The sequence below is a fragment of the Lygodium microphyllum genome, chromosome 3 (genome assembly GCF_053477565.2).
Source record: "Lygodium microphyllum isolate KBCC chromosome 3, Lygodium_microphyllum_v1.1.10, whole genome shotgun sequence".
NCBI lineage: Eukaryota > Viridiplantae > Streptophyta > Polypodiopsida > Schizaeales > Lygodiaceae > Lygodium > Lygodium microphyllum.
The window spans coordinates 3696154-3723350 of NC_141137.1; the positions used below are offsets into that span (position 1 = coordinate 3696154).

The 27197-nt window shown below is 41.6% G+C and overlaps 1 protein-coding gene across 3 annotated transcripts; it reads right to left on the bottom strand.

The window, feature by feature from the left end:
* Positions 1–1099: 1099 nt before the first annotated feature.
* On the bottom strand, positions 1100–25504 carry PTAC12 (plastid transcriptionally active 12). Of its 3 annotated transcripts, none has more exons than XM_087667951.1 (9): positions 24625–25504; positions 24402–24514; positions 24042–24301; positions 17956–18077; positions 17260–17331; positions 2176–2229; positions 2022–2100; positions 1817–1928; positions 1100–1604 (listed from the first exon to the last, which is right to left on the bottom strand). In XM_087667951.1, the coding sequence occupies exons 1-8, from the start codon at positions 25360–25362 to the stop codon at positions 1924–1926; spliced, it is 1443 nt and encodes a 480-aa protein (XP_087524077.1). In that variant the 5' UTR covers positions 25363–25504; the 3' UTR covers positions 1100–1604; positions 1817–1923. The 3 variants fall into 3 exon arrangements, with proteins under 3 accessions (XP_087524077.1, XP_087524085.1, XP_087524090.1); XM_087667959.1 differs by having other exon boundaries at positions 1100–1680; XM_087667964.1 differs by lacking the exon at positions 17260–17331.
* Positions 25505–27197: the final 1693 nt, after the last annotated feature.

Below are 27197 nucleotides of genomic sequence, written 5' to 3' on the forward strand. Positions count from 1 at the left end.
CAAAAAGTCCATATTCAAGGCCCCGCAAGATTAGAAGCCATCTAGTAATCATCCAACCCATCCTATTGCACAAGGTTTGATAATTGTGTTGAGAAGGGCTAGATCACCATAATGAAGATTAACGTGTTTGATAGCAACTAATGTCTAAACTTTTTATCATAGTAGCCCATATACCTAAACATTATTTTAGTCATATAATAGATTTTCACCTCAATGATACATTGACTAAAGAACCTAACAAGCAAAACCATTTTGTGCTTACCAAGATACTTCAAAGCACTTCATTGTGGAAGTTGAACACTAATACTCTAATCATGTGACCTTAAAACTAGGTGCACTTGCTAGCACTCTAGGTCTTGCAATCCCCATATAGAGTGTGATACATTATGAACAATAACCAACATGGTCCATAAATGCTTGAACTCCTTGAAGACAAGAGGGGGCAAACACACATCTCAAACTAGTCAAGCTTTGCTCTCATCCTTGGATCTACGATTCTTGGTAACAGTGATGTCATGCTCAACCCAAAAAGGGCATTCAAGGGGGCTCAACATAAAGAGTTCTACAAAGGTCTCTCATTGGCATTTGTTTTAAACCTTTGAAATGTGATTTGAGGTGCTTGCCAATCCAATATGAATAACAATGCATCAGAAACCTCGTATACTTCGCAGAAGCTATTTGTGTCGGTTATCATATGATTAAATTCAACTTGCTTACATCAAGAGAAATCCATCCACTTTTGAAAATATGCCATTTACACTCTTTTCGGAAATATGCCATCTACATTTTTGCCACATCCCATACACTACAAACACGGAGCTCTCTTTCATATTTACTTAGCCTCATTCTGAAAAGAAAAATTGTTCCAACAAAGTTACACACAAAATGAGCCAACTTCCCATAACATCACCAGTATGACCATAAAATTAAAGAAAAGTGAAATCAAAATTATTAAAGTAACAATTCAGTCCATCCCCTACCAACGATATAAGTGACAATTTTGTGAAATACTTACACATAATGTAAACACCAAACTCAAGAATGGACTTGGAGCTTCAAACACCTTAATCGATTGAGGCAGAACCTTGTGCACACCCAATACAATCGAATGACACATCCCATTAAGCCTCATGTAGCTGTATGTACATATTACATCTTTAATAGGCATGCATTATTTAGTACGCTTGTGTTGCAAGGGGTGGAAATATTTACATTTTTAAAAATTTCCCACAAGGCCATCCCAATAATGAGAGACCTGGAGGAAATGTGATCAACAGGAAGACTTGCAAGGCCGAAGATGTCATTTCGAGACATCACTGATTCATTAAAGAAGAGCAAGTGTCGTATACAAAAGCATGCACACATCTTTCCCACCAGAGTAATGTATGCAACCATCCTTGAATTGAGCTTTGATGTGCATCCACACTGCAAGGGTGGGAGAAAAAATGTGTGTTCTACTCTCCACGAAGATCCTCTTGTACTTACTTCTGTGTTTTAATGATCCACTTGAAGATCTTCAAGTAAGGCAGGTCTTCTTAAAGCTTAGGGAGGTTGGCCCTGCAGTAGCATCCCAGTAACTGCTCGTGCATCCTCAGGCGTCTTGGCTGCAATCACATTATGTGCTTGAGTTTTATCCTTTTTTGCCAAGGAATGGCCTACCAAGGTCTGTTGTGGACCTCCCTGAGTAGTGATAAATAATTATAGACTGTAATTTTTAAAAGACTTTGTGAGAGTATCAAATATTAGCGTATACTAACTTGAACCATGCCTCAGACTTTAGTACTAAGTTCCCAAAAAACATGGAACTAAAGCCTACCATAGGATCCGTTCTTCAATCAGCAAACACTGATAGACCTTTCTTGCAAAAAAGGTATCACCTCACTGATGCTACTTACTCCCCAATGGACCACCTGTGCATTGTCCTCAACCTGAAAAAGCGATGCAAAAGACCACCATGAAAGTCTGCAATTTGCACAAGCAGTAGCATGTCTATAAAAGCAACTTTGGAAGGACTTGCTCACTACTGTCAGAAGGCCTTTTTGACCCCTCTTCCTCCCCCTCCTCTCTTTTCTCGTCTTTGTCTTGATTTTCCTCCTCATCCTGTCAGTGGAACAGCTATTAATAGCCATCACATAATCACTTCCTAAAGAAGAACCCCAAACAATGGAACCCTACCTCCTTCTCCCCAATATCCACAGCTCCTGCAATGGCATCCTCCATTTGTTTTTCCTGATGTCAATCAAAATATTAGGTGATACTTCAAACCTTACCATAAATTTGCACCCAAGAAAAGAACTCCAAATATACAGCTCATTTTATCATAGGCCCCTCAATAAATCCTCTACAGTTTGAAGGTAAAACCAAAAACTCAATCTCACATCGTTGCCAGTATCAATTAAAATAGAAACTTCACAGCAGACTTGTAGAAAACAAAAGCATACATTACATTTTCCAAAGACATTCGGACTTCTAGTTGATATTTCCAGATTCAGAAACTAATATTCTGTGAGATTGATTTAGTAACTTTAATTTGAAGCCACAGAAAAACAGCTAGAAAAATGAATTAACATTTCTAAAGCATGCTTGAATCAGCACTTCATACAAAAGAGAAGCCAACAAACAATAAAACAGAAAACCACATGCTCGGGCTTTTCACAAAGCAATCCTACTAGCTAGAAATCAAACAAACTGATTCCAAGAAACATGCGAGAAATGACAAAGTAGTGAAATAAAATATTTGATTATCCAGGCCCATCCCAACTATCAACAAAAACGTTGATACATGGCACCTACTTTGATAAACCAAAACAGTAGAGAGCGGTCTGCTCACAATAAATCTCTTGAATGAGCTGCATGCAAGCTCCATTTTACAAAAAATACATGCACAACCAAGGTAGAGGATTCTGAAAGCTCCAATAGTAAATGATAAGAATCAGGACTTTCAGTAAGAACTTCGCATGTACTACTGTGCTTCAAAGTTTGGCACAAGGGCTTCAAGCATGGCTCAAAGGTTGCCTCAAGTTTCAGAAAGCTGTCACTGAGAACATGGCTTAGAGACTAAAAGTATGGCTCATAGGTCTAACTGCTAAGCCACCTAAAATTGCCATTTAATTACGCACATTTTTCTGGCTCTTAGTACAGTCCCAAAAGCATTAAATAAATTAAAAGAAGACTCAAGAACATACAGTAGGACAACTAGCTTAGAATGTTCGATAAAAGGGGACTTGATGTGCACTTCCACTTTCAGTCCTTTTATCATACTTTAAACCCCTTACGTGCCAGCTCTCCTCCATAGCCTGCTAGCTTAATCTTCATTGCCAGCACCCTCTCCTCTTTCATCATCTCCTCTTTATCTAGACTGCCGCCCTGCTGTTGGATGCTACCACCATTCTCCTGAAGTTGCCACCCTGCTGCTGGCTGCTGCCACTCTGCTCTTGGAGACGACCTGCTGCAAGCTGCTGCCCAGCTGCTCCTCCATCATCTAATGCTGTCATGTACATCTCAGCCCGCATTTCTTGATGTCACCTTCACCTCAGCCCACACTACCAGCTGTGTCTTGCCTGTGTTTGATTCCAGCCACTACTTCCACCTGTAGAAGCTCTCGAGAGGCTGACTATAGCTTCGTTTTGTCATCACAGGCCTTGCCATGATTATATTTTGAAGTCCAGCTTACCCTGCTGTCTTCAGCCCTCTCTCATCATCTGTCCTCTTCAACATATTGTGTTTGGCAATCTTGTTGGTCTATGCTGCTGTCAAGAGCATCTATATCATTTCTACATCAACATTGGTGGTTTGCTGCACTTGGGTTCCTATTCAGAGGATCACAATCTCTGGCATTCTCCCTCAGCCCTCTCCCACAATAGACAGTTGGACAACCTCCTCCCCTTGAGTATACAGTTGTATCTCTCACTCATTCCTTCTTCATTCAGCATTCATTCATTCTCTTCTTCTTCATTTGCATGCTCATCTAAGTTCATTCTGTTAGTCGTGTTAGTACACACTCAATTTTTTCTGCCTACACAAGTGTATCCTCACTATGTATCAAAGCCAGTGCTCTGCTAAAGAATAACCTCAATGACTATTGTGAGAAGCTAAGTTACATTCTTGGACATCTAGCATGGGCAACCATAGCTTTGACCTAAAAGGGGTTCATAAAGTGAGCACACTCAAGGTACTTTAGGGTTAGGGCGATTTAGTCCTATAAAATAGCAGCCCATGCTCTTTTGCACACTTTTACTATGTAGTCACCACACTCAGACTAAAGACTCTTGGCAATCCTATATGTACACCCGCCTTCATGTCGGGGGCTGGTATAGGATGCCAAATCTTGCTATAGGGACATGACGTAAGTCCTACTTCAGCCTAGCTCCAAGGCTCAAGGGTCAGGTCATATTTGGCTCTATGTTTGTTCAGTTTGCTTGTATGGCTTCTATCGTATCATGTGTCCAAGATAGATCGTAGTTGGGTGTTCCATTGGTATGCCCGTAATGGTCCTGCCTGACAGGCTTTTGCTGCTGTTGCATAGAGTATTATGGGACACTACTAGCGAGAAAGGAGGGCAAGGGGGCCACATGCAAGCCGGAGGTGCGAGTCTACAGTAATTTCCTTTCTTTACATATTTTGGATGACACTGTATATGGAAATAGTGTTTATGGTTGCTGGTCAGGCTTATCACTCTCTCCTAAATTTTCATATCCTTGGGGGATGCCACCCCAAGGACAATGTAACACCCTACCTTTGGATAGGTCATTGAGGGTATCTATTTATGCTTTAAATGGTGTTGTGCAGGTTATAGTTGCCTAGAGTTTCAGAAACGGTGAAACAGAAACATGTTTCAAAGTCACATAATAGAGTTTCAATCGGAGGCCAAAATGGAAAAATGAGGAAATGGATTTTACATCTATTTCTAGGAATGTTTTAATATTAGACATATATAAATTGGTGATATTATTTATTTTTCGAACCTCTACAACAAAACGCTTAAATTCCTCAACAATATAGAGTTACATGTAACTTTAGAAGAGTTGATAAGTATACCTAATTCTACCAAAGACTTAAAACACAAACTGTAAAATCATAATCCATGAGTTTCAAAAACTTCCAAGATCAAGATTTAGAACTCAATATAAAAGACTGCAATATACCATGGCCCATGAATGATGATGACAGATGTCAAGATTGAAGACTCAACAGTGAACAGCCATAGACTCATATTATGCCATATAGACTCAAACAAGAGAGTACTCAGTAAACAATGCGTGAAAAATAAATACAACTATGATGTATCATGTATCAGTGTCAAGACTCAAGTGATCACAGTATCTCATCCAAATGCCAATGAACCATGAACATGATCAACTAACAAGTCTACAAAGTACAAGTCTATGAATCATGATGCATCATCTGATGAGACTCACTCAGCATCATGCAAAGGCATGTCCTCTATCTTGTCCTCCTCAAGGCTACTAGCAGGAGCCCTCCCAATACTGGTAGAGGAAAATGAGCTTTCATCATCATCATCATCATCATCCCCATGTAACGCTTCCCATGCGTATGACATGGCAGCAATTGCATTTCCACTGATTTGAGCCATAACTAGCTCCATAGTTCATAATGATGCTTGTGTGGCTCCAAAATGTATCATTCACCATGGTTCTATGGTGTACCTTACTGGAAGTAGAGAAAACCAACAGCACAAGTGGGGAAAACCAGCTCGAATTAGTGTGGACAGTGAAAACAAAGACAGTAGAAAAGAGAGATTGCTCACTAGAAACACTAAAAAGCAGCTGTAAATTGAGGGAAACGAGCTGCAAATAGTGTGGATAGGAAAGGCAAAAGATTGGGCAGCTGAAGGATGAGGGATGTAGGGTTTCAGGGCTGTAGACAACACTAGATGTGAAAGGGGGGAAGCAAATAGCCACCAAGGAGAGTGATCAACTGAGAAAGAGGATGGAGAGCAAACAAAAACAAGTGAAATCTGCATGCAGTGAGGCAAAATGAGGCACTTGTCACGAAACTGGGTAAAAACCCTGCCTGCCCAAAACATCCATCCCGAAACACATATTGGAACTGAAACATTTCAAAACCGAAAATGTTTTCATTTCGAGTAGCCTGCAACAGCGTTTAGGGCAACTATGGTGCAGGTGGTGTGGTGAAAAGGCAAAGACATGGTAGTTCTTTTGGTAAATGAGTGGTCTACCAAACACAATTCCACATCATTACAGATAATTGTTGCAACACTTATGGTCAAGAGTCATTCCCTACAAAGAAATGGAGTTCTAGTGTTTATGCCAATGGCCAAAGCCATTCAACTAGTTGATGCCTAAATCTTAGAGTTGTCTTTTGGGACTAACTTCATGGATTGTAGCATTTGGGCTTGATTGTCCTATTGGTGCATGAACATTTGATGGCCTGTCTCCAGCCTTCTCGACTCCATCCCAATTTCTACATGCCATGCACCACTCACTTCTTCCTATGTAGCATCTTTTACACAAAACTAAAACTTTCATAACAAGATCTCTATGATTACCGAATCACCTTAACATGTTCATTCTATTTCTAACCATCTCACACACAATCTGCCAAACTCCCACCACCATTTAAACAACCAAAATAACCAATAAAAACTATTGCACACAAGCAACTGAGATCATCTTCACTCTCGTAATCACTCTTATCAATTACAGTCATTCATTATTCATTCATGCAAGAAATCATTCATTCATTCATCCCCCCCGACACACACATGCACACACGCACATGCACCACACACACACAATATTTGTGTTCACACACACCCGTGCATGCATGTAGAGAGAGAAACACAAGCATGCACGCATGCGCACACATGCGAGTGTGTGAGAGAGAGACGACACACACATGCTATGTGTTATAGATGCATACATGTGTGCGCACGCACGTGCAGGCACATACATAGAGAGGGGGAAGGGAAATTCTCCCTCCCTATACATCCATCTGAGACAAATCCCGAGGTCTGTAACCACCAATTGGAGCTGAGATGATGTTGAAAGTGGAAGAGTAGCAAGCTGGAAACCAAAACGCAGCAGTCTCTGGGACTGAATCTAGAAAATACTAAACACAACAGTGTAACCACCTGGATGTGAAGGCAATCGATCACCAAAGGCTCAAGGAAGCTAGGCGACAATGGTAGAGGTGTAACGTGTTGGCTGATGCAAGGTGACCTGGTAATGCAGAAAATACAGCTGATCAGGGTGAGAAAAGTGGGGCAGCAACTGGCAATGGCCTTTCTGGCTATAAACACAATTGTGTGTGGGTTCCAAAACCAAAAAAAACCCTGAAACCCTCGAAGATGTTATACTACATTGACCACTTTCTAAGGACCATAACAAATGGTTTCATTTAGAGACCTGTGTATCTAGACATATACATGCCACACAAGATGCAAGTAGCCATCATTGCCTCAGGGCCTCTTTTCACCAACTCAAGATCGAGACAAGCAGAGCAGCCCATATCCCTAGAGATGAAACAATTTGCACACTATGCTAGGCGATGGGAGCTATCAGGGGTATGCGGGAAAAAGCAAGTAAGAAGATTGCCATGTGAGCTGCCACGAATATGGTGGATCTAGAGCAAACCACTCTCTAGATGGAAAGGGATAAATGCGCACAAATGCATGTTTACCAGAACAAAATGCCAATGCATGGGTAATGTAAAAGGCACTGCAAGGTGTCATACTCGTGCAAAATGGTATCCAAAAATGCCACTTGCACAATGCCCTCATAGGAAAATCGTTCACTTGCCCAAGCACCCCTTTGCAATCATAATCATCCTAATGATATGGATAATGATACAAAGTACAAAAATGATAATGTCTCTGAAGCAATCAAAATCTTGTAGCCACCAAGAGAAGAATTGTCCCCTCTCACCATCAAATGATTAAAGGAGAAGTACGTACCCCCTCTCTCCACAAGATGTCAATGTCAATGGGGAGAAAGGAGAAGCACCCAAGAAAGAAGAGCAATCTGCATGTCCAGCTACAAACTTGTGAAATGAATGGCCTCCAAAGGCGCCTCAAGAACTCAACCTCAGGGAGAAAAGACGCCTTGCTAGTCCAGAGTGTAATAGCCCCATCAAGGAAGGTCAATCCCGATCCAAGTCTCCAATCCAATAGGGTTAGGGCCAACCAGCAAAAGACAAGTTAGGAGCAAAAATACCACATAAGACCATAAAACACGCATATCTCAAAAAGTGTTTGTGAGTGCGATGTGTTGGGTGAGATGGTGCCACTACCAAAAGGTAAACACGCTAAAGATGTAGGAAAGTAAGAGTACGAATGTGCAATGGAATAGTGAAGCTAGACTAGAGTGTGCCTTGCAAGAATTGACAATTATACAAGCAAGAGGTATCATAGGGCTACCATCAATGTCGTTAACATCTGAACCAGTAGAAGGCTCCACAATCCGTTGGATCAAAGAATCAATAGGAAAAGTGGATGTAACCACTTTTGGCTGCACACTCAATGGAGAGATGGGTGGGATACCCATGCATATAGATCCCCATGGATAGTTGGGTTGGCGAATAAACCCCTACCACCAATGCACCTCCACCACCTAGATTGCAAAAGCAAAGGACCTAAAGGGATAAGATGTGCCTATGTTTCAAGATCCCCCCAATGTGATGTGTGGTTGGACAGGTGGAATGGTAAATGGTGATGTGAATAATGCTGTAAATATGGATCTGGGTGCAATGAATAAGGGTGAGATGGGTGAATTGGAAATTGTGGTGTAGATGGAATAGAAGTAAATGGAAATTCATTTTTAGGGAATCGAAAATTAGATGATGATGTTTGAAATGATGATGCGCCAACTTCCTTTTGACTTTGAGAAACAAAACTTGAAGGAAAACTTGAACAAAGAGAATTTTTGTTTTTCTGATATTCAACTCTTCTGGAGTTTACATACAGAAATTGGTTCTCTTTGGGACTTATTCCATAGTCAACAAACCGAAATCTATCTTCCTCATAACTTGTTCCAAAATCTTGCATGGATGTAGAAGCAAAAAAAGAAAGGTCAGAAGTAAAAACTACCTTGCACCAGAGTGGATGTATAAAGTTGGAAAAATGGAACATACTCCGGATCTCTTTCTCCAAAAGGGGGACTAACCCACAATTAAGGTTATAGGGTAACTCAAAGAGAATGGACACTGAAAAAGATAATGAATGAATAATGAATGTTGAATATATACAATGCTCAAGGTAGCAAACACACTATGCACATGTGAAACGCTGACCACCGAACCCTCGTCTCTCAATGACCGAGGCAGAGAGTATGAGCTAGAGAGTGTGACGTACTCTCATGGATCCCACATCACAACAGATAGCCTCCAAATATGTCTGGCAATAACAAACGCAGTTGACAGAGTGGCTGGATCAATGCTAGAAGCTGAAACATGGCAAAAATCTGCAAACGCAGTAACAGAAGATGCAGCAGCAAAACTCAGATCTGGCTAAAACATGGCAGTGCCGGTACAGCAAACGCAGGGTCTACTGATGACATCAGCAGATGGTGACAGCAAGAAGAGGATAAACACAAACTAGAACATGATCTGCAGCAGTAAGTGCAGCTGTTCTCATGATGACCAGGCTGGAAACAGTGGCCAACAGCAGCAGGGGGACTGGACAACAAGCACTTGATGATGGACAGCAGTGGGCAGCAGCGTGAATTGAGATATTCACCACAAACGAGGTGTGGACAGCAGAGAGAAGGCATCTACAAACTGCAAAAATGTGATTTAGGTTGAGTGGTGGGCAGCCTGCCTATTTTTATAGATGGATGGGTCCTCCCAAATGAGGGTTTGGCTCATTGGACACGAGCTCTCTCTAGGATTGTGTTTCGTTGTGATAAAAGTTTGGTAATTTTGAGTTTTGGGACTGTAATTAAGAGCTAATTAAGTTTAGAATGCATTTTAAGCTCAACATGGGGAGATACTTCCAAGAAGGCAAAAGAAGCTCAAGGAAATGGGGCATATCACCAAGAATTGCCCCCAAAAGGCCGACTTGAAGGAGGATGAAACTTCCAATGTGGGAGAGAAGACCATGGAGGCAATTGCACCTTCATCCCTCATATCTTCTACTCTAAAGATAGCACCCTTGGGAGATGTGGGACTCTTCTTCCTTGGGGCAATATAAACTTGTGTTCATACAAGTGATGGCCATGGGCCATCCGACACTTCACTTAGTGGATGTTGGAGCCTCTAAAAAATTTTATCCAAGCAGAACTTGACAGTTCTCCAGAGACAGGCCACATTATGTCCATTGTTTCAAAATAAAGTGGAAAGATTGTAGTCCAGGATGGATTTATTATGGTCTACATTGGAGCAATTTCAGGAGTATGTTCCGCCGGACCATTCCTTTTTTGTCCACTATCAGTTGCAGAAGTTGGCCTTTTATATTACTAAAGATAGAAATACCACTTAAGGGAGTAGATGGAGGATGTAGCTATTCAAATAGAAGATTTCAAGGTTCCAAATACTCTGGAGGTGGCTCCTCATCGGTGTGATTTAGGGCAACATGGCTCTATAACCACATGGGTTTGGAGGATCATCACACCCACTATGTCCTCGTTCGAGATGAGACTTGACCAATAATGAAGACCTTGCACGGCATTTTTGCACCCTTGACTACTCAAGCTCAGCAAGTGGCAATTATTTCTCATCTCCAAGTGAAGCAAGTAGTTCTCTTTTCTCAGACGTGTTACCTCAAGAGTTGCCCCCATCACGGCCAAAGGATTTCAAGATTGAGTTAATTACAAGAGCGAAACCTTCATCAAAGGCACCCTACCGAATATGCAAGTAGGAGCTCTAGGAGCTTTGGGCACAAATTGAGGACCTTTTGGAGTGAGGACTAATTTGGGTAAGTTCTAACCTGTTTGGTACTCCAACCTTGTCGATTGAAAAGAAGAATGGGAACTAGAACATATATGTAGACTACAAGGCTCTCAAAAATATCACCATCAAAAACAAGTTTTCCTTGCCGTGGATAGATGAGCTATTCACTTAGGTAGCAAGTTCGGGGATTTTTAGCAAGTTGGATTTGAAATCTAATTAACACCAGATTCAGATTGCTCCAAAAATGGTGTTTCAAACTCCATTTGTATAGTTCAAATTTGTGGTGCTTCCTTTTGGGTTGTCCTCTTCTTGGAAAGAGAGTTATTGCATTCCTCATCATTCTCTTGATCTCCAATAAGCCTCGAAAGGGCATTATAATCACTTGCAAAGGGTTTGGAAAGAGAGTTATTGTATTCCTCATCATTCTCTTGATCTCCAATAAGTCTCGAAAGAAGCATTACGATCACTTGTAGAGGATTTTGCAATTATTACAAGAGAATCAACTTTTCTTGCATCGAAAGAAGTGTGAATTCCCATGATATCAATCTCTTATTTAGGGCACAGGCACATCCATTCTGCAAGAGTGATTTCTATGGACCCCAAGAAGGTCAAGGCAATCATAGAGTGGCCTTGCCTTGAAGATGCATCAGAGATAAGCATGTTCTTAGGATTGATAGTGTTCTATCGCTCGCAAGTCCTTTGAGCACTATGCATACATGGCATTGCCCCTTATATAGATGCACATGACACACGTTCCAATGGACATGAACATAGGGGATGGAGTCTAGACCAAGCTTTCACATAGTTGAAGGCTATGTACTCTTCAAATCCTGTGTTGAGAATTTCAAATCTCAATGAATCCTTTGCGATGATTTGTAGTGCCATTGCCCGCAGTCGTAGTACAAGAGCAATGTTATGTCAATGCATCCATCCACTAGCTTATGAAGATGGAGATTTCAATAACATTTAATGTTACATTTAACACTAAAATTAATAGCAATATCAACATTAACTTTTAAATCAATAAAAAATTATTGTCAATCAAAATATTAATGCTTATCCAAGCTACAAGTTTTCAACTTTTGATCACAAAGTAGCTCCCCAGACTCTGATCATCAGAACCACCGAAAATTCTTGCACACTTGCATCACCCCAATACAAAACCCGAGCGCAAGTACCGAACAAGAAACATACCTTGTCACCATACCCATCACCCACAACACATGCCCCCCATGCACGCCCCTCCCACTAGCAGTGTCCCATACCACCCTTAACAAGATAAAGGCATACCTGTCAAGTGTGAACCATCACAGTTCTATGAGCAAAAGTGGTTTTGAGCATGTCATCAAATCTTACGTCCAATTGCAAGTTGACACTCTCATACCAATGTAATGTCCCCCAAGGATCTAACCTGCACACAAGACACGAGACAAGCCATATCCACAAATAAAAGGGACTCGACATCAAACTCACCTCCCAGCCATAGAGCCAAACAAGCTCACCTCCGAGCCTAGAAGCTCGCAGCACACCAAGTCATGACCACTGTTAACGGTCTAGTCAACTCATGTGTGAATTTGGGCTATGTCTGAAATTACTAGAGTATTTAGGCATTTTATTTTGGTCATCTTGATGATTATTTAGGCATTTTGTGCTGGCCGACCTGCTGCCATTTATGGTGTTGTTCGTCCTTTATATTCAGGCTCCTCATTCAATTATTCAACACTTGAGGTTCTATTGGAGAGAAGCAACCGGTGCCAATGCCTACGCAGCCAGTGACTCACTGTTGTATGCAACTATCTCATGTTTAATATATGGATTCCATTTCCCGAGCATACTTCTAAGTTCTCTTCTTTGCTGTGTTTTTCTCTCCTGTCCTTGTGTTCAGAAGTTTATTTCAGCATCTATTTATGCTTCCATTGATGCATCCACTTTTGATATGGTATCGGAGCTTAGGATCTACACTCCTATTTCTGTTTTCTGCTGATTACAGGTCTGCCCCTACTAATCGTTGACTTTTCCTGATTGCTTTGTTTACTGCATTTCATGCCTTTGCCACCTGATTGACAGCAATTTCCAGCTTTTGATAGTGTGTGTTGGCTATAATCCATCTCTTCTCTCTATTTTTTGCAGTCAGTTTTGTGATCAGCTAGTATACACTACATGTAAGCTTTGTTTAGTGCAGTCTGTGTTGTTAGTGTGGCTGTACTTTCTCTCCCCCCCTCTTTGTTCCTTTATTCTCTCCCTATCCTCTCTAGATGGCTCCCCCTTGTTGTTCCACTGATGACAAATTACACGGCCCTAATTACCTAATATGGAGTGCTGTTATAAAGTATGGTTTGTGCAAAAGCGGTTGTGGTACATTGTGTCTAGAGCTTGTGAGCGTCATGAGTGTCCTCTTTCGCCCAATTTTGTCGAGGACAACTATGAAGAAGTTGTGCTCACATGGGATAGTGAGGATGCCCGTGCATATTCTACTCTTCTTCGTTACATCTCTAAAGAAGTCCTTCTAGCAATCACCTCTTGCACAACCTCTCCAACGATTTGGGTAGAGCTTCAGATATACGAGGCTCCTTTGCCTATGAGTGCCGTCACTTTTTATGGACAGCTCCAACAAATGAAGTTCAAGCCGAAGGACACTATTCAGTGTTTCTTACTTCGTGTCACAGAGGTAGAGAACAACTTCGACACATGTAATCTACCCTTCCAAAGGCTCATCTTGTGGGGACTCTGCTCTACAAGCTCCCTCCAAAGTTCAATAGAGTGGCCAATACTTTGAGGGCTCAGACATAATTGACACCCATTAGTTTCCTACACATGTCCTCGATGTTGCTTGAGCATGAGACATCTTTGCGGTTACAAGAGAGGCTTCCATCGCAGTCTAGTGGCTCCAGTGAAGCCTTTATAGCTTTAGAGAGGGGTGACATGAAAAAGAAGTTAAAGGCCCAATGTTATCATTGTGGTAAGATGGGACATTTGCACAAGGATTGCAAAAAGTTAGCAACTTCGAGGAGGAGGAAGGAGCAGGATACGGACTCCCCCACTAGATCATCTGCCTCCTTCGACTCCAACTTAGATCCTTCGGCCCCAGACAAGGCAAATGCATGGAAAGGATCATCTTCTTCTAATCACAAGAAGGGCTTGGTAGCCCCTCGTTCTTTTGCTTTCTAGTATAGGTGAAATCTCCAGTGCTAGAGAGGGAGTATGAGAGGATGGTGAGATGGAGCAGATGAGCCTCATCCATACCAATATACAAATGCACATGTTTCAGAGAGAAATGTGTCATGAGGACATGTATTTTTGAAACCTCACTTAACATGTGGATTAATTTTTAATCACTTGGTTAAGTAAATGTTGCACATGTGAGGTGTAACTAGGGTTAGAGTAAACTTACAAGTCCGAGACCCGAGGAAATCACGGGATATCAAAGGCAAAAGTTGCTATACATTATGTCGTACAAGTACTTGGTGGTGGTATCTAGTATCAGTTGTTGGCCTAGGTCATTCATTTCGCCATAAGTGTCAATCGGTGACACTAGGGAAGTGGCGTTTAATGGTACCTAACGCCAATTTGATGGTCAAAGATGGCGCAGAGACACTCGGGAATGAAAGTTACCTAGCCAATTTAATTATTGGTCAATCATATTATTTTTTAGGACACCGAAATAATTATTAGATTAATTTTCAGTATTTAAAAACTGAAAATTAATATTTAATTATGGATAATGTTGGTAAAGCCATTTGGGAAGGCTGCCACTTGTCAAAAATACCCATGCAAGACTGAAAAACGTCTTTAGAGGCTGGAGAGAGGCATTTTAGTGTATTCAACTTGCAAGAGAGAGGAAGGAGATGCTATTGGTCTGATCTGCAGCCATTGGAGGATCTTCTAATTGTCTCAATTTCTTGAGGGCCCAAAGTGGTAGTGCTAAAATTTTCAATTTATAATTCATTTTATGAACATATTTCTTGTTTAATCAATGCATTTGAGGGTTCCACCATCCTTCTATAAAAGAAAGAAAGGTTTCATGTGCAATCTAAACAAACTCAAGTGGAAGGTGGCAAACGCACTCTAATCTCCACATAATGTGCCTGAAAGGAAGAAAATAACACAGAAGAATAAATGACTGACTAATACAATGACAAAGCTCCCAAAGGCCTCATCTAACTCAAGATCAAGGCTCACAAGCAAGATATGTACACAGAAGAAGACAATGTACAATATTTCTACAAACAAAAACAGATAGTTACAATTGCACCAATGTTGCAGACTATGGATCTAACCAAACCCTTGTGGTCCAAAAAAACAAAAAACACCCAAAAAAAAAAAAAACAGTGATTATGCTACAATTATTGTCCATTATCAAGATGACCAACCTATTACATCTGAGAGCCACAAGCTCGCAAAACCGCAAATGCAACACACCACACAAAGAAAGAAATTGCTCTTTTTTATCCATGGCGTTGAAAATTTGGTACTGTTATCTTTACAATCCCCTCTTTATAGTATTGATGGAACACCATTCTTTGAAAATATCTTTGTGACCAGCCCAAGCTTCAAAGATTCTACTAAGGGCTACTAAAACCCTTAGTGGAATCTCTGAAGCCAATGCTCTCTCCCTTCCGAAGACCTCAACTAACTTCTATGATTATCTCAAAGGGAATCACTAGACATATCCAGTGTCCCCACTTTGGTGAAATTTGGCAATGAGTTCAAGATGGAATGTGTAGCCTAGAAAGTGATGGCACTTCAAACGCCCATAAGCTGGCTATGGAGAGGAAGATACCAAAGAAATTTTCCATGACGGGTTGTCTCGTTTGTCAAACAAGGCAAAGTGTGTGTGCCCTGTTGATAGGTGATATCCGCCCACAAAAAAAACAAAAAAAACCATTTGAATGTTATGATGCACCCAGTGAACAACACCCTGGCATACACCGAACTTTAGCCTCAGTTAGCCAGTACTTTTATTAGCTGCACAAGAAGTCATTTAAGTTGGAATAGCTTACCCCATCCTCCAACTAGTCGCAGCAATCAAGTCTGAACTTCCAAGCCTCAAGAATTCACTCGCATACCACCAACCCATACTCCTGGAGTCTATGTGCCAAGCTATCAGAAGGGCCAAAGTTCAAGAGTTAGGAATCCTCTCTTACAACTGATCCCTTTTCAGAGGCTCCTTTAACCTCCTCAACCTTGAGCACCACTCATTAAGAGCTATCAACCTTCCTTGCACCTTGACCCATGTCTATCTTGAGAGCCCGTTGCACCCAGCATACTTCCCCAAATGTGTCATGTAAGCCTGTCGCAATCACTCCATATTATGCCAACCAACCAGTCACCTTGCAATTCACTCCCACTTGACCATGTTGTCCCAATCACCTCTCAATGTTCACGTACTCAATCATAGCTTCAAAGTTCTCCTTACTGTGGCTTTGGTGCTGTTGAAGCCATCTTAACTGAAAGTCACTCACATACATACTCTTCTCTCTTTTGTAAGGCCTTCCTTGGCTGCCCCTTACTTTAGGCAGTTATGTCCCATGCCCAAACATTCCTGACCATATGTTAGTACACAGTCAGGTACTCATGCACCTATGTGTGCATCAGCCCTTTCCAAGCTGCCATGTGTCTGAGTGAGTCACATATAAGGCTTTACCATGAGAGCAAAACAAAAGTCTAAGCACGCACATAGGCTGTAAATTGCTTTTCCATCCTCCCAAAAGAGTCCAGTTTTCCTGCAATCAACCTTGAGTCTAAGCTGCTTACCTGCTTCACAATTACTGTAAGAGATGGCCTTAAAAAAGAGACATGTAAACCGGGCACCTAGTTTTGTCCCATTCAGCTTCATACCATCAACCATCAAGTGCTGCAAAAGTTCAGATATAGTCTTGTACAGACTTCTATACACTACATACTGTTAATCAAACTCCAGTGATATTGATATTGCCCTTCTTGTCATGTGTGTCATCAACACTTTTGAGATGAACATAAGATCTTGTCCAAATGTTAGCGAAAATACACAGTAGATAGTGCAATATAAATGTTATTGGAAGAATCAGTTTTCTGAAGAACAGAGACTTACATAACACATACAGGAATGAACGCACTTGATCTTTTTGTTCTACAGAAAATTAAAAAGACTAGAGCATAACTTGGCATACACAGACAACCACCTTTCTTTCCTTCCTTTTATTTTTTTTAAATGTTGTGTCATCCTATCACATAGAAAAGGTTATTTGCCTGTTAAATGGACAGAAAAGGTTATTTGCATGTTAAATGCACTATGTAAAAAGCTCAGTTAATTTCTTGATTTGAAACAGAAAAACAGAAAGTTATGAAGTTACACACTTTATAACTTGGCAAGCACAACACAGAAAGATTGTGTACAAAAGGATTGACAAGTACCAGTGACAGATGGCTAGCAGATTCAGCCTCTTGAATCTGTCTCAGCCGTTCCTGTGTTATAACCCTTCCTTCCTGAAAATGATAATTTTTGCTTACGCCCATGTACCATCAATAAGCAAGATTACAAAACCTCAGCATATAAAAATGCTAGAGAGTCACATACAGATCAAAGCTCTACTTAGCTATCTAAGAAATTTAGTGTCTAAAACAACAAAAAATACATAAATAAAACAACAAAGGGCAGCCTTACTATAAGCTATCATCTGCCTAGGCCTTTAATGCTGCACTACTATGATGCAGATTTGGTAACTTCAAGAACAATAATGGGGAAAGAGAACATAGCAGTCAAAAAGAAGAAGAGCACAAGATAGTCACCCAAGTACAAAAGCCGAAAGAAACAGAAAGCAACACAATAATGAAACTATATTAATGACTGAAATCCTTGCACGAGTCATTTTATACACTAGAAGAACTTGCAGATAGAGAACAGCACAAGATAGAACCAGCCAAATAGGAGAGTCGTGGAAAACAGAAAGCAACACACTCATGTAAACTATTTTAACTTAATAACTGATATCCTTGAGCACTTCATTTTGTTTTAGTTCATTCTCACCATCTCAAAACCAGGATATTCCTTCAGTAATCTTAATCAAACACAGTCATCGTAATGAAATATAGCTAATCAAAGATACTCACTTTTTCCAATTTGTCCCACAGATCCATTCTAGGCTCGTGGAAATTTGCCCCTCGATAATCAATTTTCTGCTTCGGGTCTTGGATATAGTTTATTGTCGGATAAACTGGATCCCCTCCCCAAACTGCAAAGGAAGTACAGCAGATTTATTTTTAGAAAAGTTCTTGCATAAAAGTAAGAAAGAAGATTACACAACCCTTAAGCATGTTCCACACTTAAAAATGTTCCACAGTTCATGGTTGCTTGAATAGGTGAAATTAGTGTCCTTTCAAGGATCTCCTAGAGTTTTGCTATTAAGTTTTGCAGTCTGTCATCGCCATCCTTGTAAAATTTTTAATGTCCAACCAAGCTAATAATTATCTTTGTAGGTACACACCCTTTCTTGCAAATCGCCATATCATTGACTAGAAGGGTGGGCACCATGTACCCATGCTTCAATTGTAGCTGTCCTTAAATACACAGAATTCTAGTTCACACATGACATGTAGATTCTCCCCAAACAGCTGACTCTTATCATACCATACAACAAAATCAACTATGTGCCTGCAAAAGCCTTACCTTTTTTTTATGACCCATGCTTTTCATAGTGAGGAACCAGGCAAGACCTCCTATTGACCTCCATCGAGAACAAGTCCTTGCTCCTCATGCTGCTTCTGAAGAGGAGTTAATAGACCATGTCAAAGAATCAAACGCATCTTCAGGTAGACAATAGCACAAAACACATCTGTATGTCACATTATTGAGTTTTGAGGATAAGCTGCTTGCATGGTGTGAGCAAGCAACCCCAAAACGTTTCTAGGTTTTCTTTTTCAATTTGATCAAAGGCACAACATTATCATCGAATGTTATACCCCAAATTGGTTGGTTCCTAAGGAAACTTTTGTGTTATGGGTCTTGTTGAGAAACCATATCATTCAGTACCATTTCCCTCCATTTCTATTTTGGTTTCCATTTACAGCCCCAAAAAGGCTTTCTCGGTGCCTTTCAAGAGGGACACGGCACCACCTGAGAGACTTTAGTGGGCGACACTCTAGACAGTCTATGCCTATATATATGGCACTGACTTCACCCATTCCACATTCATTCCGTCTGAAATTCTGTCCCTCTCCACTACTGCTCACACCCCACCGAGAGCATCTTACAATTCGTGGTCTTCGTCTCTCCCTGCACTAGGCGCTTTGTCTTCTTCACCTTCTAGGCTGCGTTTTGGGCTGTAGATTCTCTTCCTCCACCTAGCAACCATCTCCACCATCTGGTGTCAGATTGTACCTATGTTTTTGGCTACAAATTCTCTTCCTCCACCTAGCGACCATCATCTCCATTTGGCGTCAATAGGCACCTGCGTTTTTGCTGCCAGATCACCTCTCTCTACCTAGCGACAGTGCTCTCCACCTAGCATTAGCCTCCCATGCTATGTTTCATAGTCTGAAACCTCCCTGGCATCAGTGACGTCTCCAGCAAGCACCTACTACCTCAGACACCTGCATTTTTGCAGTTCTTCCTCCATTAGGGGCTAGATTTCCTCATCTAGCAAGCCATCCTATTGATCCTCATCTTCTGGAGTATGCATTTGTAGCTGGTCACGCACTTCCTGACTTCAACAGCATCAAAGTACTGTGTTCCGCTCCCTCGACAACTGTCCTTCGCCTTCAATACTACCCTCTATACCCTACTACCAAGAGGATTGTGTTTTGCTCCCTCTACAATGCAGGATTCCTACAAGTGCTCTTGCATGATAGATAGAACAATACAATCGTCTTCAAAGCTTTGGCTCTGATGTATCAGCTTTGTTCACTTAACATGATTCACTACTTCATCATCTTCTTTTTCTGCATTTTTCTGAGTTTCTCCTCTTTCTCATTGTAGTGTGCAATGGAAGAGAAACACTAACACAAAGAGAAGCACAGAGAGAGAGAGAGAGAGAGAGAGGGAGAAGAAGTAAAAGATAAAGGAAGAATACTACACTAACTAAAGAAGAATGTTGATACAATGGGGATGGACTGATCAATACTTGCACGTAGCCCAAAGCATCGATTCTGAGTTAGTGGTGGCCTGTTGTCCCACAAAGAACAATACAATAGATCTCTTCATGAAGCCTTTGCCCAAGGCTTCCATGCTTAATCACATGAGGTTGTTGGGTCTTCAGACACTCCCAAGATCTGAGAAGAGGTGTTAGCCTGCCTATGTTAGTTATATCAATCTGTCATCTCCTAGTTGTGAGCTCCTATCAAAGTCTGACAAAGACATAGGAGCTCTTGCAATTTAGGCGCATTTTCTTCTGTTGTTGGCTTCCTCTGTGCATTCCTAGACCAATTTCTACTTTCCATAGTTTGCCTACACCTATCAAACATTGTCATTGTCATCTCGGATTTTTTCCAAGGCCTCCCTATTTTTTCTAGCATGTTTCAAAGAGTGACCAACATTTATTGCTGATCAGCTAGTATTTATGGCCCCTACAAGTTTTGATTGGCCAATTTTTTGGTCTTTTGGCTATTTATAGCCCCCCCCCCCACTTGGCACTTGGCAGACACACTCTTTGGTCTTCGGTCTTCCATTTGCACCTCAATCGCGATAAGCAACTCTTGAGAATGCAAGCTCTCTCTTGGGGAGGACAAACCAGTTTTGGGACAACTGGAGATCGAACATCTTCATCTCAACCAAGCGAGGCGTCACGAGCATATGTCTTTTGGTTTGTATGATGCGAATACAAGAGCTAACAAAGAGTGCACAAAGATGTATAAACAACGCACCTAACAAACAAAAAATCAAAGAATATAAGGGTAAAAAAACAAGCAAAGTGAAGAATACCCATATATCTCCAATCTAATATAGCATTTTCTTGTCTAACTCAAACTAAGGCAAGCACAAGCTATGCTTAGAAGAAGACAATGAATAACATATCAGCTAAGAAAGAGCCCCTACCCCCTATGAAAAGAACCACTCACGGAAGTCGTAACACACACCACCCAAAAAAAGGGTCAATTATCAAGAAGGGCAACGCCCTATAAACAACCACCTTGAAAGAGAAAAATCCCCATGGCCCAAACAAGAGCCACCCTACACAAACAAGATGAGAACTACCCATGAGGTCAAAACAAGAGTTGCTCCTTGCATGGCATTGGCTAGTATGGGATTCAAGGGACCCATCTACATGGAGCCAATTAGAACCTCACCCTAGGATCCGACCTACACAGAAGACACAACCACCATAGAGCCAAACAGGCCACTCCCGAGCCTAGGGCCAATAGCATATCGGGTCACATCCACATCCCAAGAGCTAGCGTCCCATACCACCAGGCCACACCAATTTGATGTGCGGACGTGTTGGCCAACAAGCCTACAATCCAAGAGTGAGGATCACACAACAATGTGCACAAATGGGCCTTTAGTCCTATAAATAGGGCTCAACCACCCTAACCATAAAGTGCCCCTAATGCATTCGCACTATGTCACTTTATAACCCAAGGTTGTGACCAATGTTGTTGGCACCCATTCAGATGTCCAAGGATGTAACATTAACTATGTCAAAGTTTCTCAAACAAGGTACTACCCACTGGCATCTAGGATCACCACTTGCAAGAAAGGATTGCCGCTAAGATCCACAAGTGGGTTGGGGCTTGCCATGGCACCTCCCTCCCTCCAATTGCACCTGCACAAGGGGACACTACCCAAACATCACCCATCCTAGCAAGGCCTACACCAACAACATCATGTCCAAAATGTCGCAAACCAACCCAACTATGAATAGCAACTCAATGACATGTGAAAACATGTTAGGCCATAGCTTTGCAGTGAGAGTTTCTCATGTTGTATTCACTACAGCAAGACACCCATGAGAGAGAGAGAGAGAGAGAGCTAAAAAATTCACCACCTACTTGTATGTGCTCCCAATGTCTACTCTCATGTCCTATACCATCCTATTGGGACGTGGCATAAACCCATGGAGTGTGGATCATCACAATTCACAATCCCATGAGCTTCAAGTGGTTTTGTGCATGTCATTCTGTCACATGGTAGGAGCAAGTTGTTGCTCTGATACCAACAAAATGCCCACGTAAATCTCCAACTTGCACACGTGACATGGCATAAGCCATAGAAGCATGAAAAGAAACATAGAGAATGGACATTGAACTCACCTCCTAGCCATAGAGCCAAACGAGCTCACATCAAGACTAAGAACCACCAACATGTCGCGCCAAGCTCCCAAGGCAATGGCTAATGTCTCATACCATCAACCCACATTATCACAATGTGTGGATGATGCAATTCGTTCCGTACTTGTAAGGTTCATTTGCAGTCCTTTTCTAGAGGATGGGAAAAAAAAATGTAAGATATGCATATCAAACATGGCCCTAGAAAAAAACATCTTTCAAAAGAATTTAGGGTCAATATGCTTTAGGCAAGGACAATGAACCATACTTATTCCATACTTCAATATGCTTATGTGTTTGCAATATGATAGTATATGGATCGTCACCAACTGTCCTCGTCAGTAAATGCAGCCTGCACAGTCTTCAATAAACCCAAAACAGCTGTGTTTTGACTCTCCCATCCTGGCCACAGCTGATTGGCATCACCTCGTCACCCGGCATCAAATCCCTCAAAATATGATACACTCCTTGAGCATACCTCAGCCTGCACCCTCAAGAGAGAATGGCTATCAGACAGTCCTTTGATCCTTGAGCATCTATAGTACCATGTCCCTCATGCTAGGTTTGCTCACTCGGCTCCTTCATTTTTTAATTCCCCTTCCATCTCTAAGTTCATTTGTTAGTCGTGTGTTTGTCCATGCACTCTATGTTTTCTACCCATACCATAGTGTATTCTCATATGCACAATACACCTTACACCTAATCTTAGGCAGCAACCATGGGGGATTTCTACCCGCTGCCCAATCTACCACTTACCTACCTGCTATTCAGCCTGTTTTCATGCACATGACAAGACAGCCTTGCCCCTCTCTAGCTCTGCCAACCATCCAAATACTGCAGAGCTCTCCCTAACCTACAGCATGTACTACCACTTTACCTATGCATACTGCTGCTTACCCTCAGTTTCCTAGTGGAACCACCCAACCAAGACAGGCTTATGTGCCAAGTGGACCATCTAGGGTTCCCCCTCAACTTATCCAGCTCTCATGGGTATCCTCCACTAGCACCTAAAGGATACCATCCCAGTTGCTACAGCCAGGAATGCCTTTGGCAAAAACAAGGTCAATCATACTACTTAATCAACTCTTCAAAGGGGAAGTCAAGGAACGGCAAATTCTGTAGTTAAAGGAAGGCAAGTCCCAAGACTATTCCTTGAACACTATAAGATCCACTACTGATCAATTTGACTAACAATCTACCTCTAAAAGGAACCAATAGTGCACATTGACAAGTGCCAGGCCATTCTGATGAAGAACATGGTGTCAGCCAGACAGCAAAAGGGTAACCAATCATGCAATAGTAATCAGATCTTGTGCCCACCCAGATAGGGGGCAATGCTGCCCCCCCTTGGCAGCTGAGAGGGCACTATGATTCCACATGATTGAGTAAAAGAGCTCACAAGAAAATGGCTTGATACCAATTTTGGAAATGGAGATGAGAGAATAAGCTCTTAATACAAAAATTTTGGATAAATTACAGAGCCAGTATGTGAATTGTGTACACAATTAGAGTGGACGTGAGAATCCTTGATTGGGTAAGACCACAGCAGCATGCTTCGCCATTACTCAACGCTATACCAAGTACAAATATGCTGAGATTCAGGCCAAACTGAGATAGGAGAGTAAGAGCGTACTGCAGCATGCTTTACCATTACCAGATGCTATATTAAGAACAAGCATGCTAAGATTCATGCCAAACTGAGATGAATGTTAGATAATTGGCTGGGAATGACTGGATTCATTCATGCCAAACTGAGATGAATGTTAGATAATTGGCTGGTAATGACTGTTGCTAAAAGCAACAGCTCATTAGGATCCATAAAAATGTCAAACAAATGAGCATTGCATCGTGACAAGCTAGACTCAAAAAGTAACAATTGTAACAGCAGTTAGTATCTCAATAAGGCATCACTGCTGAAAATATTTTAATTAGTGTACCTGCTTTTTTCTGTTCCAGTGTCATGCGCATGGCCAGAGGATCTCGTTGAATACGTACGTCTGTACCCATCATGATACGATATTCTGCCTGTGTCTGATGTGAGAACATCTCCAAGAGTTGAGTTGAAACATCTTCTCCTGTTTCTTCCATGTGTTTTTGCACTGCTTCTAAGGAGGTATCCTTCTTCCATGCTTTGACCCATTCACTGTAATAAGCAAGGGGACCTATCTCCTTCCTTCTTCGAGCTTCCATTTCCAGCCTGCAACCCACACAATAAAACAAATCCAAAATTTTCAAAGAAGATGCCATGGAGGAGCAGAATTGGCTTGACTACTTAAATTCCACAAAAAACATCTCACCTTTCCTTTTTTAGTGCATGTCTGCGAGCCTTATACAATGTTGTTTCAGCAACTGTAGGCTTCTCACCAAACAACTTTATCTGACCTGCCTGCGCTGCAGCTGCTGCCATGGCCTGAAAGGATACTGATATTGAGAAAACAAGTGATGCATTTCGTACACTAACAGGCTAGTCAACACAGTCAGTATAAGTAAAAAAGAACCATACAAAATATGAGTTCTTACTGCATTAGAATCCGGGGCAGGCGTACACCATTCATGCCATGGCTCCTTTTCTGGGGGCAACTTGCGCCAATTGTACCACAGCTTCTCGTTGGGGAGCGGATTGAGCTGCTGCTTCTCTGGCTGTTTTTCTAGCTGCTGCTTCTCCTCTGGGTTTTTGAAACTTACATATTCATCTCGAAACTCGTCCTCATCTTCTTCTTCATTCTGTTCAAACTTCAGAACCACTTGTTGATGTTGATTTGCTTGTTCGGTGTCAGAGTCCGCAGCAGCAACAGTCGTCCTACGCCTTCTACTCCCAGGCTTGGCCTTCTGCGAGACAGCGCGGCCTGAGCTTGAAGATTTTTGTGGCACCTTTGCTTGCGCCCTGCGAGTGACGGCAGGCATGTCAGCAGGCCAGAAAGGCCTGTCAGGGATGGTGTTTCTATCAGTGGCATACGCCGGAGCAGGCTCCCCTGTGTTAGGATCAGTGTAGGAGATGTATTGAGGGGGAGGGATGCGGCTAATTTCATCGTCATCTTCATCATCATCACCATCACTATCACTATCATTATCTGCCGGCGTACTTCGGACGATGGAATGTGACAAGGCAAGCCTGCGTGGGAGGACGCAGGCGCTGCACTGCCATTTGCTGTGCAAAGGCTTGGCGTCGGAGTAGCTGCACGCCAGGCGGTCCAGGAGGGGCAACCTTTGAGGACACAGCAGAAAGGCTTGGTTGAGGCAGGAGGAAGCAAACGCCATTGCCGGTGGAGCGGCTCTCACTCGAAGCGATCCAGGAGACGTTGCCTTTGAGGACGGAGCAGACAGGCTTTGTCGAAGCAGGACGAAGCAAACGCCATTGCATTGGGGTGGCTCTCACCGAAGCTTCAGGTTTGTACCTTCGAGAAATCCTTTGAGGATGTTTTTCTTTTCCATATAATGGTTCTTTAATTAATTTACTAATAATAATAACTAGCTGGTCTGCTGCCCAGCAGCAAGACGCGCTACTACAAAGTTCATGAGGCTCCACTTTGCACTTTTATGAGCAAGAGGAAGCAGCCGTTCCTTATGTGCAAATGGCAAGAAGATGTCTATCTATATGTAAAAATGCATTCACTTGTGAGATACACCAAGTTTGCTATCTTTTTACATGCTAGAAAAGGCTAGCATAATAGAAGATTTGCTCTATCCAATCCGATTGTTACACATCATACAGATATGTAAGACGTGGTATTCATGATACACATTGAATAGATACGTAAGACATGATAATATGAGAAAATCCTAGACTATCATGCTATTTCACCTCTTCTTGGCAATCAGCACTATGAGGAAACATACATTTAAAGGTTTGCAAGCTCTACATTTATCTTTCAACAACAATCGCCTATCTTATAGCATGTCATTCGCATGCAAGGACTAGTAGGCCGCTTCACACTACCATGAAATAGCTTCCTGAGGAAAGCGAAGTTGTTGTGTCGTAGCTTTCCTTAATTCTTTCCCACACATACTCTCTCTCTCTCTCTCTCTCTCTCTCTCTCTCTCTCTCTCTCTCTCTCTCTCTCTCTCTCTCTCTCTCTCTCTCTCTCTCTCTCTCTCTCTCTCTCTCTCTCTCTACCTTCCTTTTCCCACACACATAACACTCTGTGTGTGGGGCATGCCTGCACATGCTATTGGCTACTCGTGCCACATCACTTGCACCAACTTTGCCTCTTGCTTACTATTAGTGGCTACCCATGCATGTGCCTTCTCAGCCAAGTTGGTGGCCCTAGCTTCCTCAACTTCCAATTGCTTCTACCTCCACCTCAATTGCCAATTGGGTAGCTTTGCAAGATTCCTCTATGAATGCATGTGCCTCCATCTTCTCTTCTACTAGAACTCCCATTCTCTCTCCTCTTTTGTCTTTGCTCATACTACTATTAATGATTCTCGCATATAATTCCACTATGATCAATAGCCATCATCTCATTAGCATTAAGATTGCTATTGATAGTAGTAAGTAATATAATTGTAGAGAGAGAGAGAGAGAGAGAGAGAGAGAGAGATCACATGACACATTAAACTAAGTAAAGCAATTTACTCAAATCATAAACATTACTATTGATAACATGATCCTAAGTCTTGCAAAGATTTGCCACATGACATGCACAAAGTTGAGCAAGTATTGATCAATCCTCGTAGGCAATTCACACACAAAGTTGAGCAATTCACATAACACATCAACTAAAAGAATCAAGTTACTCACAACATAAACATCATTACTGATAACACGATCCTAAGCCTTATAGGCATGTGAATTGCCTTTGGGGATTAGCAAATACACAAATCTATTAGTATTGAAAGAACCTATATAGGTCCAAAGTTGACCAAAAAATTAAATTATATGAAAACTTCATTATGCTAAAAAAACATTTATGTGTATATCAAATTATTGAAATTAATCTATTTCCATCACTCTAGGCTTTGCACACCCTTTGCCATGTAATTTAGCATCTATGAAATTAGTTGAAACATAAATTGTTGTTGATAACATGATCTTAAGTCTTGTAGCAAGGTGAATTGCCCTTTAAGGATTACCAAAGACACAATTCTAAGTA